The sequence below is a fragment of the Zeus faber genome, assembly GCF_960531495.2.
Source record: "Zeus faber genome assembly, chromosome: 13".
NCBI lineage: Eukaryota > Metazoa > Chordata > Actinopteri > Zeiformes > Zeidae > Zeus > Zeus faber.
Genome location: NC_137198.1, coordinates 17884505 through 17900761, shown reverse-complemented (window position 1 = coordinate 17900761; position 16257 = coordinate 17884505). Strand labels below are relative to the sequence as shown.

The following is a 16257-nucleotide window of genomic DNA, read 5'->3' as shown; positions in this document are numbered from 1 at the left end:
TTAAAAAAATTGTGCGATCAATTCACGTTTTCTTTTCTTTTAAACGAGCGGCCATTGATCTCGCGAGACTTGAATACCGAGCGTGATTCTTTCCGGCCCTCCCGAATAAATCGCCTGCCCCGCGCTCCGGAGGCGCATTACCGCCGCCGAGATGCACGCTCCGCAGGCGCTGCCCGCCGCCTACGGCTATGTCATCCTGACGTTCCTCTACAGCTGGATCATGCTTTCGTACCTCGGGATCAAGGTTGGAGCCGCGAGGAAGAAGTACGACGTCAAGGTAGCTGCGTGTGCCAATCCCCGGCGTTTGCTGGATTCGTCCTTCCAAGCGCCCGGAATGGGGGTCAATGACCTGTTATATATTGTTATATAATATGTTATTACTATATACTTATGTTGCTTATTGTTCACAACATGTTGACTTTATGTTATAATGTTGTTATTATATTATGTTATATGTTGTTACAGTTTTCTTAAATGTGCACTAATTATCAAGATTCAAGATGTTTATTTATCACATACTTATACATATGATCATACATATATGCACAGAAATGTCATTGCAACGCACCCGGAGATTATGCACAATAACTACAACGTAAGCCAGTTAGTAAATACAATAAAATAAGAGTATATAGAAACAAGAGGAATATACTATTATTTATATACAGATATGTGTAAAGTGGCATGTGAATAAAGAGAGGTGGTGTGTGTTGAGATACAGTACAGTTATACAACAGTACGGCACAGCAATACAGTAACAATACAGAATGCAGTACAGAATGCAGCACAGTATGTAACGTAGAGTACAGTAAGGCAGTGGGGGCTATGTGTGTGTCTCACTGAGGGCCCCTGGTGAGTTCAGCATTGACAGTTCTTATGGCTTGTGGGAAGAAACTCAGTCTCAGTCTCTCTGTCCTCGCTGTGTGGCTGCGGAGGCCTGACCGCGCGTCCCTTATTTAGAAACTATTCTTAAGTTAATACCTGAGTCGCTATGTTTGCTGTGAAGCCAGTTTATTCACTTTGCTTGTGTTTCGTGTTTGTCTCCATTTCCAGTATCCCACTATGTACAGTGACAAGGAGCCGGTGTTCAACTGCATCCAGAGAGCGCACCAGAACACCCTGGAGGTCTACCCACAGTGGCTCGTCTTCCAGACCATTGCAGCTCTTGTCTATCCCGTACGTATTCGTACGATTGACGGCTGGTATCTTTCAACCTCTGCAGATACGTTCACCTTTTTTTCCGTTTGGGTTGGTTTTATTTTGATCTTTTATCGCCGAAGATCAAGTCACAATGACTCAGCATATCTTCTTTCATCTGTCATACATGCACACACACCTTTTACTTTTCCCCCTCAAATTGTTTGCCTTAATAATTTTCAGGTAGCGGCGTCCGTGCTTGGGGCCATCTGGGTGACCAGCAGGTTCTCCTACGCATGGGGCTACTACACTGGAGGTAAGGCGAGGAGCTTTACAGCTTTGTTCTTTACCTTCCCCCAGTTTAATCATTTACACATGGGATACAGGCTAAGGGTCATGTGCAACATTGAGAAACTGCCACTTTTAATGAGAGCTCTAAGCATACTTTAAGATAAAGACAGGGAAATGTTTGTATAGGTGCAAAGAATTGTAAACGGAAACCTTATAAAGCTCCACATTTTATTGTTTGTAGACATTTTAACATGAGACTATTTTTCGAAGTCATTCGCCTACATTATTATCACAAAAAAAAAGAATGCCTTAAAGTTGAATTGACTATTTTTATGGAAAAAAAGATACAAGGTTGAGAACTTGAACTCGTCTTGCAGACTAACTCTGTCCTGGATGCAAATGGAATACAAATACTCTGTGTTGTATGCCCAGCACGCTGACAGCACAGGTTAAAAAAAAAAAAAAAAAAGATCGAAGAAAAAGTCCCATATCTTAAAGCAGCACTATGTAACTTTTGGTAATTGGGATTTGCCGCCCCTACAGTATCGCACCGTGGGGACCACAGCGGGGAACCCCTGGTGTGCGGCCGGTGCACGCACCCGTAGCATGGTGCTCCATGCTGCTTCTACCGTAGTGTTTGGGTCATTCATGAAGGATCTGTTCTTTTATGTGGCTCAAAATACTTTTTTTTTTTTTTTTTTAATTTTTACAGTTGAATCCTGTTGTTGAAGTAGTTGTCTCCTCTACTGTTTTGTTCCCAATCACACTGAAACCATGACACGCACCTTTTCCAACGTGTCATGACGTTGAATGCGACGCACCAGAAAAAAACTGCATTTCTCCTGGTAATGGGAAAGGCATAAATCACCTATTTTTAGCAGGTTTAAGTTCAAAATTAGCAGGGTAAAGCCGCTAATTTGGGTGTGAAAATGGTACTACAGCGCCCCATGCACGGACCTCGTTGCTTCAGTGAGCACTCCGTCCACGGATCCCCCAGAGCCTCTCTCCGAGAGAGGGCACGGGGGTCGGCCCCCTCCTACGTTTAGGTTACGTTGACGTGTAGGCCTGGCAAATCTGCTTGCACGCGCGAGTCAGTGGGTGAAACAAACCCCATGGTGCAATGAAAGTTAGGAATGGCGTGGGGGCCGGTGGCCGGCGGCCCAGCGCACCACTGGCCCGTCTCATCTACGGAGTCAGGAAGGTGGGGTGGCTACGTTTTGTATGAGCATTATTTTCAGACATTTTGACTGGAAAGTTTATATTGTATCGTTTTTTAAGAGAACTTTAAAGTAGCTCACCTTTCCTGTGTTTTTTTTTTTTACCCAAACACAGAAGTTACATAAGCCACGTTTACACCCAAAGTACCCGGAGTCTTTAGTCCCAGGAACTTTTTTCAAGGACCTAAAAGGTTCCTTCAGCCTGTTGTTGTCTGCATTTCCACCACAGTATAAAGACCCGTGAAGATTATGCAAATTAGTCTGCTGACGTATGAAAAACTATACAACTGCTCCAGTCCAGAATCTGGTGGTAATGCAGAAGACTTTACACCAACAAGAAGAATAAAATAGACAAAGAAAGACAACCAAAGTGATAGTGGTATATCACTTTTGTTGTCTGTCTTCATCCATTGTATTCTCCTATAGTTGTATTTACTGTAAAAAAAAAAAAATCACTCTCACACTTGAGATTCCATTCTTGATCATTCTCCATATTATAAGTCAGTGTACCATTAAAAATAATTCTGAAGCTGTTATTTTAAGGCACAAAAAAGGTACATAGTGTTGTTTTAACACCTCAGATCCTGGGCCTTCTGCCCTTAATGTTCTTGACATTTTTTTAACACTTTGCCCCCTTTGAAACCCACTCTTTGGCAATACTCCATGGACTATTGAGGTCAAGTCTATTATTGTCTTTTTTTAAAGCAAAAATTAAGTCAGACGTGAAATAATGACATCCGGTAAATGATTAGAATAGGATCATTCTTGGAGTTGCTTAGTGTTAAGTTGCTGTATCTCTCTACTTTTTAATTCCAGATCCTGCCAAGAGGATGAACGGTGCCTATGGGTACATTGGATATTTAGGAGTTATCATTATATCCATCGCTGTGGCTTTGCAATTGCTTGGACTCTTTTAAGCCGTTGTAGTCAGCATACATCTGGAAGAAGACAGTGCAGCATCAACATTGTCTTCTATATTGTAATAATGTCTTTAATAATGTCTTCCTTCACTATATCCAAATATTTCATTAGACTTTAATTGTATAGCTCTTTCAATGATTGTATCACACCAATTGGAAGCTGAATGTACCGATTGTGTTGTTGTAGTCCTTGTTAATAATGATTATCTTCTTTTTGACATTTGTTCACTTCTATTTTGTAAAAAAAAATGTTTGCAATAAAAAGGACTTTAATTGTGAGTTTAATCAGATGTTTTAGCACTTCATTGTTACTTATACTATAGTACTATTCACCTATCTAAGACTTCAGTAATTTCCCCCTGGGATTATTAAAGTATTTCTGATTCTGATTCTGATTCTGATTTACTGGAGTGTGAACAACAGAATTATCAGCAGTCACCATGTCACTTAATACTAATTCTAAATTCTAAATTGACCTCTCATCAGCTTTTATGAAGAAGAAAAGTCTTGAATTACGTTTCAAGGAGGAAACACGTGAAAATTACATTCTTGAGACTCGGGATGATCGGATCATAAAATCAGGTTGAAAAGATTTATTTCATGTATTTTCCTGAATCCATTGTTGTTGTTTTTTTTTACAAAATAATATTAAATAATGTATTAATAATTAGCACATTCATTTACTATTATAATTGTAATTACATTTATTCAATATAAACAAGCGTCGTTGTATTTTCTCAAACTGCGCATCTCCTTGAAGCGCAGAGGCGGCCGTCCAAAGGGTGTGGAGTGCGCATGCGCACGGCAAAGCCGTCTCGGAAGTAAAGTCAGGAATTGCGTTTCAGGGGGGTCCGCATCAAAACAGACGAAGAAAGGGTAAGATTCCATTTAAATACCAGAGCACGGCGGCTCACCGTGCTTCAAGTGTTTGCTTTTGGAGCCCAGGACGACGCTGTCGACGTAGAATGTCGGCGTCGTCTTGATTTTTTTCTTGTTTGGTCAAACGCGACGTGAAGTTGGCCGCCTCCAAGGAAACGCTCCCGGACTGATCGCGAACAAAAGGCTTGGGAAGCTCTGTCGCGTGTGTTACGACTCGTAACAACTCTGGAGATGTCGTTGGTTTTGCGATCGGATAAAAGCTCGTCAACATTGCCTTTGTTTGTGTACGTTTTACTCGCGCAAGTGTTGATGCAATGCGGACGAAACCGGTACTGATCGGGAGAAGCGTCAAGAACGCACCGTGACTGCGCTTGGGCATTTTCATTTTCGCCGTTGGACCGTGAATTGTTTTTTAAAGTGGTAATCCTTGACATTATTTTGTTTCCGAAATCCCATATTTGATACTTTGGGTCGCTGGCACTTTTTTTTTTTTTTTAAGGAAGAAGAATTCAATGTATTTGCGTTGTGATGTGCTCCTCTATATGTTTCCATTGTTGGTGGCGGGGTCCGCCTTTCATGATGGAGCAAATTGTGGTCAGGTATACAAAGCTGTCACAAGTGTTACACAATCTTGATGGGCATCTTTCTGTAGAATAGTTTGATTCTCGATTTACGTGTTTTCAGCAAAAAAATAATAATTTTTGAACCAATGTTTGAAATAAATAAAGCAATAAATAGAATGTGAATGAAGTGCGCTTCCCTCTGTTGATGTCAGGCAATTTAACCCTCTACCTACATTATTATGTTCCAATCTTAAATGGCAATAAATCACTGTTGTGCGATAGGTGGACATATATCTCACAAGTTATTTTTGTGGCACTGTCACCACTTGTTTTTATGCCACTCATTTCTTTAATTAATGTTTTGTCAGAGTCATGTCAGGGTTTCTGGATGGGATCCGGTGTGGAGACTGCGAGTGCAACGTCGACTGGGGCGAGAGAAGAAACACAATTGCATCTATAGCAGCTGGAGTCCTGGTATGTTATCATCACTATATATTACTTTCCCACTGTTTCAGACTGTACACTTGTGTAGCCAGTGGGATTTTGGGCTGTTGTTCTGTAATTTCATTGGTCAAGCAAGTGTACTGTACACACAGGGGTTGTAGTGCTCATGCTGATGTGATCATTATGTAATTATATATAACAATAGATATGTAATATTATGTCAATTCCAATGAAAGAAGTGACTGCACGCCGGTTGGCAAACTTTTTTTTGTCCTTTAACATAGAACCCGCTCTTCATCGGGCAAATCCTATGTGTATTTAAAAAAAATAACACCCTCTGTTATATTTTTTTCTGTGAAGATGTTGTTATTATTTTTTTTTTCAGGGACTTCTCATTAAGGTTCTTGCATGAATGATTTAAACTCGAAAGCTTACATCTCTTTTTTTTTTTTTTCAGTTTTTCACCGGCTGGTGGATCATCATTGACGCGGCGGTGAAATTTCCCGAGGAGCCACAATTTCATCATGCATATCACACCTGCGGAGTCATTGCTACATTAGCCTTCCTCATGTAATAACTTCTCAACCCTCTCCTGATACCTTTCTCAGAGCTTTATCCACAAGATAATCGTGTTTCTTAGTGGTTATAACCTAAAGACATATCCTCTTCTGAACTCTTCAAAGAATAGTTTTTATTATTCACGAGTGACGGAAGAAAATATATGAATGCCTTTTTATTTACGCTCTTTATTTTATCTCTAGGATAAACGCTGTGTCAAATGGACAAGTGAGAGGGGACAGCTACAGTGAAGGATGCATGGGACAGACAGGTACAGGAAGAGAACGTTTGAAAACGATATTTTCATTGCGATTCCCAAATCAGCCTCTTTCTGTTTTTCACTTTGCAACACGCAAGTCTATGTTCCCAACATGCCTATTGCTTATGTCGCGCTGATGCATCAAAATAAATATTTCAAGATCTAATACAAGGCTCGGTACAGCAATCAGCTGGCCTGCATGTAAAAAAATAAAAAAACCATAATGGGATTAGCAGCCAAGCTGAAGATGCTCACGTGCTCCCTGCAGCGGGCTGGCATAATTCGGTTTTTAGATTGGATTTGGATTGCACTAACTGGGCCGTTATCTTGTGTGAAACACACCCCACCATGCACCGCGTTGTGTCACGTGATTAACCGGTCCTTCCTTATCTCTTTGTGCAGGAGCTCGCGTTTGGCTTTTCATTGGCTTCATGCTGGCTTTTGGCTCCCTCATCGCCTCCATGTGGATCCTGTTCGGGGGCTTCGTGGTGCCCCGTGAGTCCCGTGTCTTATTGAGCCCGCCTCAACGCGTTGTTTCATTTGTAGAAATGGCGTCTAACGTCAGGTTTTCATAGTGGACATGTTTCAATGACTTGTATTTTGCAGAAATTAAATGAAGTCACTGTTAAAAATACTTTTATCATGCGTGTCTTTCTCTTCCACAGAAAAGCCTATCATGTATCCCGGTATCGCCATTTTCTTCCAAAATGCCTTCATTTTCTTCGGGTAAGTCAATTGTGTTTTGATGATTTATCGACTTTAGGAAATTCTGCCATATCGGTTTATTTTATGTGAAACCTTTGCGGGTAAAAACAACATGCAGCTTGGTAATCCAAGGCTCTTCTTTCTCTCCTCCAGCGGCTTGGTCTTCAAGTTTGGACGCACTGAGGATCTGTGGCAGTAGCGTCTTCTTCCGTCACCTTTATTCTCCAGCTTCTGGCAATATTCATTTGCATTAATTCACTTCATATAATTACTTTTTTTTGTTTTAGCTTTCCGAGAAGCATACGGTTAATTTATACTGTGTGGTGTATAAAGACGGATTGGTTACTTTCTGAGCCTGTTGGTCCAGTTCGATTCCTTGAAAAAGGGGTTTCCTTTCATGTGTTTTTACAGAAGTGACACATCTTTGCATCTCTCATATATCAAGGGTTGATATATATAATGGTTGGTTAACATATTTTGAACTGTTTTTCTTTTTTATTACAAGTCTAGCACCACTTGTGTGTATGCCATTCATTTAAACTGTCAAATAGTTAAGGTATATTTCATAAAACTACACGTGTGTTCTCAAGGTCATCGCATGAGCGTTTGTACTTGACAAAGTGACACAACTTTGAGGCTGAGACTGTGAAGTCAAACAGATTTATTGTGAAATTAATGACGTTGTACTTCTGACTGTACCAGCTGTACCATGTTGGGCTTTGCCTGGGATGGAGATGTCTACGAAATAACAAAACTGTCCACAAAGGGAGAACATTCTAAGAAGTTACGCCTAAGAAAACCCAACACATTTTAATGACAGACTGTTCATGAAAAGTAAGTGCAAATACATACAATAATATAAAACAAATTAATGACAAAACGCTTCCGTCATTAAATGGTTGGCCTCTGTTTTTTTCCACTCTTCCCTTTATTTCCGCTCAGCCAGATGGGGAAACTGTAAAACGTACATTTCTGCATTAGTGCACATGCTTTGAGGCATGGTTTACCACCAGGTTAATACTGCCATTAGTGAGTTTATTGAATTGCTTATTTCAAGATAGTGTTGATTACATACAGTAGTGGAAAAAGTACTGTAAAGCTACACTTGAGTAAAAGTTGTGATATATTACTAAAAAAAGAACTCCTCCGGCAAAATTGAAAGTCACTCATTAGAACAGTACTTGAGTAAAAGTCTTAAAATAGCTGATATTAAAGGTATTTAAGTATCAAAAGTAAAAGCTGTGGAAGAAGGAAAAAAGCCTCTTTTATTAATTTTTTTGCTATGAGCTTAGATTTTTTTTTTTTTTTGCTATGCTGGTTGTCAACATTTCTGTATTTTTCAGCTTCCTCAAAAACGAAACTTAACACTGGCAGGGTTGCCAGGTCTCCATGACAGGCCAAAACAACCCCCTTTAACACCCAAAGTAGCCCAATTCCATGGGAAAACCACAGACCTGGCAACTCTGAACACAGGCTTGAGTGTGTTGTTTACACTGAGCTTGCTGCTGGACATGAACCCTGCTTCACTGACATGAACCTTGCGTTAACTGGCTTCACCAACATAATTTACTCCCAGTTTTCCTCCCATTTTATCTGGTATCGAGATGGTGAGAAGGTGTTCGAGGGGGAGATGTATCGGCGTAAAAGCAGAGTACACTTTTCTGGGGCTAAATGTAGCTGAGTAAAAGTCGGCAGAAATATTATATCTCAAGTTAAAATAATGAATTGCAGTAACAAAGCATTTTTTTTTTTTTTTTGACTTCACACCACTGATCACATACCTCCCAAAAGGCCTGGTCATCAAAACATTTTCTGTCCTGGGGTGGTCTGCAGAAGGCCCACCTAAGCAACAGTCCTTTACAGAACAACATGCAGGTATTAGGTACACATAGTATACTATATTACATATGTACAATACTGAATTACACTTTTCAACGTAAGCACAACGGAATATTTGGGCTGATATTTTCCTAAAATGTTGAATGTGTGAATAAGCATCGAATGGATATAGCAATATGATTTTGTTTTAATATTCAGCTGAGCATGTGGTTAGGTTGAGCATTACACCGCATTCCAAATTATTATGCAAATTGGATTGAAGTGTCATAAACATTACATTTTTTGTTTTTCAATGAAACTCATGGATGGTATTGTGTCTCAGGGCTCTTTGGATCACTGAAATCAATCTCAGACACCTGTGATAATTAGTTTGCCAGGTGAGCCCAATTAAAGGAAAACTCCTTAAGAAGGACGTTCCACATTATTAAGCAGCCACAGGTTTCAAGCAATATGGGAAAGAAAAAGGATCTCTGCTGCCGAAAAGTGTCAAATAGTGCAATGCCTTGGACAAGGCATGAAAACATTAGAAAACTTAAGCGTGATCATCGTACTGTGAAGAGATTTGTGGCTGATTCAGAGCACAGACGGGTTTGTGCAGATAAAGGCATAATGAGGAAGATTTCTGCCAGACAAATTCATGGTATTAAGAGAGCAGCTGCTAAAATGCCATTACAGAGCAGCAAACAGGTATTTGAAGCTGCTGGTGCCTCTGGAGTCCTGCGAACCTCAAGGTGTAGGATCCTCCAGAGGCTTGCAGTTGTGCATAAACCTACTATTGGGCCCTAACCAATGCTCACAAGCAGAAACGGTTGCAGTGGGCCCAGAAATACATGAAGACTCATTTCAAACAGTCTTGTTTACTGATGAGTGCGGTGCAACCCTGGATGGTCCAGATGGATGGAGTAGTTGGTGGATGGCCACCATGTCCGAACAAGGCTGCGACGTCAGCAAGGAGGTGACGGAGTCATGTTTTGGGCCGCAATCATGGGGAGAGAGCTGGTAGATCCCTGAAGGTGTGAACATGACCTTGGCAAAGTATATAGGGTTTCTGACTGACAACTTTCTTTCATGGTAGCAAAATCATCTGCATGACAATGCATCTCATGCTGCAAAGAATACCTCTGTGTCCTTGGCTGCTATGGGCATAAAAGGAGAGAAACTCATGGTGTGGCCCCCATCCTCCCCTGACCTTAACCCTATTGAGAACCTTTGGAGCATCCTCAAGCTAAAGATCTATGAGGGGGGAGGCAGTTGGCATCAAAACAGCAGCTCTGGGAGGCTGTTCTGACGTCCTGCAAAGAAATTCAAGCAGAAACTCACAAGTTTAATCGATGCAAGAAATGTGAAGGTGATATCAAAGAAGGGTCCTATGTTAACATGTAACTTAGCCTGTTAAGATGCTTTTGATTGAAATAGCTTTTGATTTCAGTAAACATGACCTCCTAATGCTGCACATTCAACAAATGACCATTTTCAGTTCTTTACAACCGATAAAATGTTTCGAAACTCTGTTGTGCATAATAATTTGGAACAGTGCATTTTGAGTTTTTTATTTTTGAAAATAAATACTGTTATCATTGGGAGGTTTGTTCAATAACATTCAAATGATACCCTAACGGTTGATGACTTGAAAATTATACTGACTGTCATTTGCATCGACTATTTAGGAAAATCGGAGGAAAATATAATTTGGAACACGATGTATTTCTCCTTTAACTTAGCCAGCCTGGCCACCATCATGCCGTTCTCCTTCCCTCTCGTAGGATCCTGGGAAGCAGTTTATTGGAGAAACTTCCAGAGCTCGAAGAAAAGTCACCTGTGATCAGTCCCATGGCCATGCTGAGACTCAGAGTGATGAGGAGAGTGGCGATATGGAACACAGCGAACCGGATGATCCTGGGACAGAGAGCAGTTAGACCGTCAGATGTTGCGGCGGCGTGTGTACGTGGAGTTCCGTCAGTTACGTCACGATAAGTGTGTCGTTTTGTTTGTTTACATGGTAAGGCCCTGAGACTGCGTCATCTGCAAGAGGAGGTGCGCCAGCCACCCCAGCAGCCCAGGGAGTCCGTGTACACTGAGAACAGCGCAGGTGTCGTGGCAGTCGAAGGCGTCCTGCATGTGGAGCTGGAAGACAACAGCGCTCAGGAAAAGGCAGCCACAACAAAATGACGATTAATATTTGCGGATCAAAAAAAAAACCTTCAGGTAACGAAACCCCAGCGTAGATATCACGGCCGCGGCCAATCCGATCGTCATCGCGACCCACGGCGCGTGAACCACTGACACGCACAGCCCGATGGCGACGCCTCCAGCGAGGCTGCACCTCTGCATATGGTTCTGCCGGAGAGCAAAACAAAACATGAACCACATTTTAAAACACGGCACCCTCATCTACTGTACATTTGGGGATGTGGAGCAACAGGCCTTTCTCCCTAATTCAGAGAGTCCTTCCTCAGCTCTCATCCCCTTACGGTTTGTTTCCCCGCTCATTAGTGACCCCGTCCATTACAGTACAATCATTGATATCTCACGTCTTGAATCATACCGTGTTGAATTTTCCTCCGGGGCTGGTCAACGCTGACATAGCAGCAGCCGTCACAGCGCTGACAGCCAGGGCTAAGTAGGTGCTGTAGATGGCCCCCGGCTTCCTCCGAAGATAGGGGTCGTCTATGAGGACGGAGTTAAAGCTGGGCCAGAACATCCACAAAAACGCGTTCCCTGGAAAGCGCACACACATACACACACACAGGCTGCATGATTACCAACGAGAGTGCGGCCCGCCCGGTGGGAATTGTACTTTTTTTTTTTTTTCCAACATTTTTTAACAGAAACTAATAGTTCAGTACAGACCCAACCAAGAGAAAAGCCCTGTTTTGCCGCCGGTTTTCTCTTTCTCGAGGTGCCTGTTGTCGGATCCTTCCCGAGATAGAACCCATGTTAGCATCAGCCCAAAGAATGCCCCGAAAGTATGAAGGTGCATGATGCAACTCAAAAACGGGACCTACACAAATACACATGGCAAGCACAGATACACATAGTATTAGACCAGTGGAGCTCGGGCACCTGTATCACCTGCATCAGAAGCGTCCAAGTTAAGAACTGAAGTGAGGGGGATGTGACACCTCCACAGGTGTGAGTGGGTGAATGCAGACATGATATGGTGGAAACAGTCATCCCTTGCAAGGTGTAACCTTCATCTGTGTTATTCGTTCAAGCTTTACCACATAAGATGACAACCGGTTATCATCATGGTCATGACATCACTTCCCTGTTCACTGTGCACTCTCCCTTTAAACAGGTGGAGGGAAAGAGAGCAGGCGGTGCGAAATGCATTCTGGGATATTTGGCTGTCCCAAGTCCACACAAGTCACCGCCGATGCGTCCTCGATAAAATGGGCGGAGCAAGTCCACATCCGGGAATTTGGACTGGACTTGGCTTGATGCGCACTTTGAATCGGAACAGTACTTGGGCTGCGACTGATGACGTTTCACAAGAACACAAGTACAGACAAGAATGCAGATTGAGAAGGGAGGGCCGGAGTGTTTAGGGCGTGTCACGAGGGGGGGGGGGAAGAGTGATGGACTAAGTGAAGAGATTGGCCCTTGCTATCCGTGCCTAGAACCCCAATGATAACAATATTTGGGGACCTTTAGCTGCATCATTGGCATGCACTGGAGGCGACAGTGCCGGGGCAACCTTGCCATACAAAGTTAACCCTCCAGGAAGCCGGTGATTATTATTATTTTTTTTTTTGGGGACTGCAATCCATTGCCTTTGTTTTGTTCTTGCATTTTAAAGGGGGATTCAAAACCTGGGCCCTTTGGATACATTTTTTTGTTTCATGTGTGATTATTGAACAAGGACAGTGACGGGACGCTTATTTTCCCAGAGAGACCTTTAGGGTAGTGATAGGAACTGTGAGTTATTTTTGTTTGGGTGGTCGGATAAATAGTAATTTGTTGCAAGTCTGCTTTAAGTTTTGGTGTGTTTTGCTTCTAACTAGGAGTAATTTACATTATATTCCAGAACTTGTTTCTAGTTCACGAGGCCGAGTCTGTCGGCTGATTGTCACAGGAAAATGAAGGATTTGTTTACCTTCAGGAACATGCGGAGGAGCCACCCGTTTAGGACGAACCCGGTCACTTCTAGGAGGGCGATGAGGAGTAGCTGGGCAGGGTTGGTTTTTCCGAGTACCGCTCCCATAGAAATGAGGGCAGACGCTGTGCACATCTCAGCAACAACCAAACTACAGAAACGTTTCATCAAGGAACGTTGACATTGGACATGAACACAATTCTGATGTTCGGAGAAAAACACTCAAGCACAAATCGGAGAACAGGGCATGCAGTACCTTCTCAAATCTAGCCGGATCTTCCCTCTGTCGATCCAGGTCTCAAAGCCATTCAGGATGACTGACCACTGGGTTGCCATGGCAGCCACGAGGAGATTGAACCCGGAGCCGCTGAAACCATAACGCACCAGGAACGAACCCAGAAAGCCGAAACCTAGAATGGCTATCGCGTTCACATCCTGAAACTCTGAAAAGAGAAGCAGTACAGGTCGATCATGATACGCCCAAAATAACACCCACGGATTGAAATCGTCCGACTTACAGTGTCAATCCATAAGATTGTCTGTGTTGGGTGGATTACACTAGTTCCTAGAGTACCACTTGAAACTGGAAGTTTTATTTATTTTTATTTTTTATTCTTTACAACTTCCAGGTTTACCCTTACCCTAACTCTGATCACTTCCTTTTCCCCCAAGTCTCTCTCCTATTTATTGATTGATTTGTTTTCTTGATCACCTGAGGATGCTGTTTTGTTTTTTTTTGTTTTTTTTTAATGTTCAATCATATCAACAATTCACTGACCACAAGTAGCTACGCCCTTTTATCAATTTCACCACAGCTGCCGTTCACTTCTGTGTGCCCGATCAGTGCATTCTCACCGGTAAAGGCAGGCCAACAATGTAAACATATAGAGGAGCGTATGCATAACACAATATATTAAATGGCAATTTCTTATAAAGTGACAGCCAAATAAATACGGCACAAAATAAAAAGAAAAGTTTTCTTTGCAAAATAATTTTACGGATAACCACTTTAAAACACGTTATTCAATATATATAGTTGTTACCACCAAAATCCATGGCAGCCCTCTTGATGAGCTTATCATTGGCAAACAGTAACGAAACAGCCCCTCCCGAACTTGCTCCACAGACTTTCCCCACTTATATCAGCTACCATTTTCAAAAACCATATTAAAAACTTTAAGTTACAGGGTGCATTATTGTCACAGATTGTTTTCATAAAATGCATATTTAAAGCATAATCAAACACAATATAAAATACCTCACCTGAGTAAAGGTGTTTAAAGGTAGCCTCATCTGTCCTGATATGGGGGTCAAGCTCAACGTAAAGGGCATAAATGACAATAAACCCCGTTTGCAAGAGAAGGAGCAGAGGCGCCAGACGCGAACGCAAACTCGGTGCGTAGTGAGGAGCCATGATCTGGGCACTGAGGTGGAGACTGTCTGAGGCTTCACGTTCGTGAAGGGCGTCAAGTGGACCCAACATGTTTTTGTTTTTTTTCTTTTTTTGGAAATTTTCCTCTTTATTGAATGACGTTCGAATACAGATTGTTTTTACTGCTTTTTTTGGGGTGAAAAATAGTGGATATTTAATGTTCCATCTCCTTCACCCCCCCCTCCAATTAATTGGGGTTTGTGGTTTGTGAACTTGCAGTTATGAATATTAAAGTTTTGCCTATATCAAAATTAACTTGTTAAAATGCTTTTCTTCTTTGGGGTCATATTCATAGAAAATAATATCTTTGAAGGAAAGGGAGACGCTTTCCAAAATGGCATTGGCAATAAAATTATTAATGCATTCCCAGAACATATGTGTAAATTGACATGACCAAAAATATATTTTTACTTTTGCCAGGTACATTTACATATGAGTCATTTCTTCTGGTGAGGTTTCAACATGGTTCTGTGTGACTTCGCGCAATTTGACAATGACGCAAACAACCTGTGATTTACTCATTCTGTAGTGAACTCAGGTTGTAGCAAAAGTCTATGAAAACTAATTTTTACCTCACCTGAACTGTTGCCAACTGTTGACTGTGGTGTGGTTTGAGAAGCCACACCAGGCCTGGATCTAGGTAAATTGGGAGCCAGGATCAGAGTGGCTGCATACCTGTTGGTTGGTCTAACGAGCAACAGGTTAAACCCCCATCCCCACACACACTCAGGAGAGAGGAGCCCTGTCATGACCTATTGTGACGAGGGGGCTTGTTCTATCAAGCCCCCTTGTCACAATAAACTTGTGTGTTTTCTACAACCCCGTCTTCTGTGTCTCTGTGCCGGAGGTCCCTGGAAACGCCACTTGGGTGGCGTGTCGTAGGCGAAGCTGCCATACTGACATATTGTAAAATATAGCATATTTTACTGAGCCGGAGCGCACTATTTTATTATTATAACGCACAAACTGCGAGGTCTGACTCGGGGTGGCCATGACGTCGCTGACCACGGATCATATATTTGCGCTTCCTATTTCACATCTTTTTGGTGGAAACTGTTCCATGATTGGTAAAGGCTGGAAACTCCAGGTTCGCATCGGGTCGAGGCAGCAGGAAGTGATGCTGCTTGGGGAATACGGCGCTTTGAGGATACATGCCTGTCCACCCTAGTTTAATCAGCATGCCCTACCTAGTAGTGGGAGATTTTGTGTGTGTGTGTGTGTGTGTGTGATACCTGCGTGGGGTGGTTTGGTTTGCTGTGACGCTGGGGGACAGACTTGTCTAAGGGGATGATGTCATAGCCTGGCCAGTCTTCTACTCTGTCCAGGGAGAACATGCTGTTGTCTGATGAACTGATCTTGGTAAAATAAAGAGCCTGACGTCGTTGTTGTTGTGTGTGTGTGTTGCTCTCAGATCTCTGACTCCCGGACCGTACCGGTGCCGATTTGCGTGAAATGTAGTTTGTTATAAACGCGAGGAATTGAACATGCTACTGGAAGCGTATTGTAATTAAGTTCAGTTACTGGGGGCGGATCTCAGTGATATAGAAACGTAGATACCGCGTTGGCGGTTTGACGTGCGTATGCGTGTCCGCCGTCTTGGGGCGCTCAAGATCCGTGTATTGAGAGATGTAGCCTTGTTTACGAAACCGACTCCAACTCGCTTAATTCTGAACCAATAAACATGAAATGTACTTTTTTTAAATGCTGTTACTGGGTGAGGATCTAATCAGCTCTATGCCAAAAACATTAACCTTCTGAATAGCCACAATATTTTTGCTTAAATTTTTGCTAAATGACTAAATGTAAATGTAATATTCTCTCGGACATGCAGGCTCCGATCTATGCAGAGGCAAGTGTAAATTATTTAGAATTTCAGCTTTTCAGCTTCTACAAAAAAATGTAGAAGAGTTCTATATC

At 42.2% G+C, this 16257-nt stretch overlaps 3 protein-coding genes across 3 annotated transcripts; 2 read left to right on the top strand and 1 right to left on the bottom strand.

Moving 5' to 3' along the window:
* The first annotated feature begins 52 nt into the window (after positions 1-52).
* Positions 53-3850, top strand: mgst3b (microsomal glutathione S-transferase 3b). The gene is made up of 4 exons (XM_080013062.1): positions 53-277; positions 1054-1176; positions 1381-1453; positions 3462-3850. Exons 1-4 carry the CDS (start codon positions 152-154, stop codon positions 3560-3562), a joined length of 423 nt encoding a protein of 140 aa, XP_079869188.1. The 5' UTR covers positions 53-151; the 3' UTR covers positions 3563-3850.
* A 507-nt stretch (positions 3851-4357) lies between these two features.
* tmem50a (transmembrane protein 50A) lies at positions 4358-7859 on the top strand. Its single transcript, XM_080012419.1, has 7 exons — positions 4358-4441; positions 5376-5481; positions 5909-6021; positions 6213-6280; positions 6671-6763; positions 6934-6994; positions 7127-7859. Exons 2-7 carry the CDS (start codon positions 5380-5382, stop codon positions 7170-7172), a joined length of 483 nt encoding a protein of 160 aa, XP_079868545.1. The 5' UTR covers positions 4358-4441; positions 5376-5379; the 3' UTR covers positions 7173-7859.
* Positions 7813-14322, bottom strand: rhd (Rh blood group, D antigen; the record flags this gene model as incomplete). The annotated part of the gene is made up of 10 exons (XM_080012420.1): positions 7813-7928; positions 8755-8828; positions 10629-10708; positions 10809-10936; positions 11012-11149; positions 11358-11530; positions 11663-11813; positions 12909-13059; positions 13165-13351; positions 14172-14322. 10 exons carry the CDS (start codon positions 14320-14322, stop codon positions 7902-7904), a joined length of 1260 nt encoding a protein of 419 aa, XP_079868546.1. The 3' UTR covers positions 7813-7901.
* Positions 14323-16257: the final 1935 nt, after the last annotated feature.

Excerpts from the sequence above, each read along its gene's own strand:
- mgst3b (XM_080013062.1), top strand. The coding sequence starts at position 152 with ATGCACGCTCCGCAGGCGCTGCCCGCCGCCTACGGCTATGTCATCCTG. Across the intron at positions 278-1,053 it reads GGAAGAAGTACGACGTCAAG|TATCCCACTATGTACAGTGA; the intron begins GTAGCTGCGTGT and ends CTCCATTTCCAG. Across the intron at positions 1,177-1,380 it reads TTGCAGCTCTTGTCTATCCC|GTAGCGGCGTCCGTGCTTGG; the intron begins GTACGTATTCGT and ends AATAATTTTCAG.
- tmem50a (XM_080012419.1), top strand. The coding sequence starts at position 5,380 with ATGTCAGGGTTTCTGGATGGGATCCGGTGTGGAGACTGCGAGTGCAAC. Across the intron at positions 5,482-5,908 it reads CTATAGCAGCTGGAGTCCTG|TTTTTCACCGGCTGGTGGAT; the intron begins GTATGTTATCAT and ends TTTTTTTTTCAG. Across the intron at positions 6,281-6,670 it reads AGGATGCATGGGACAGACAG|GAGCTCGCGTTTGGCTTTTC; the intron begins GTACAGGAAGAG and ends CTCTTTGTGCAG.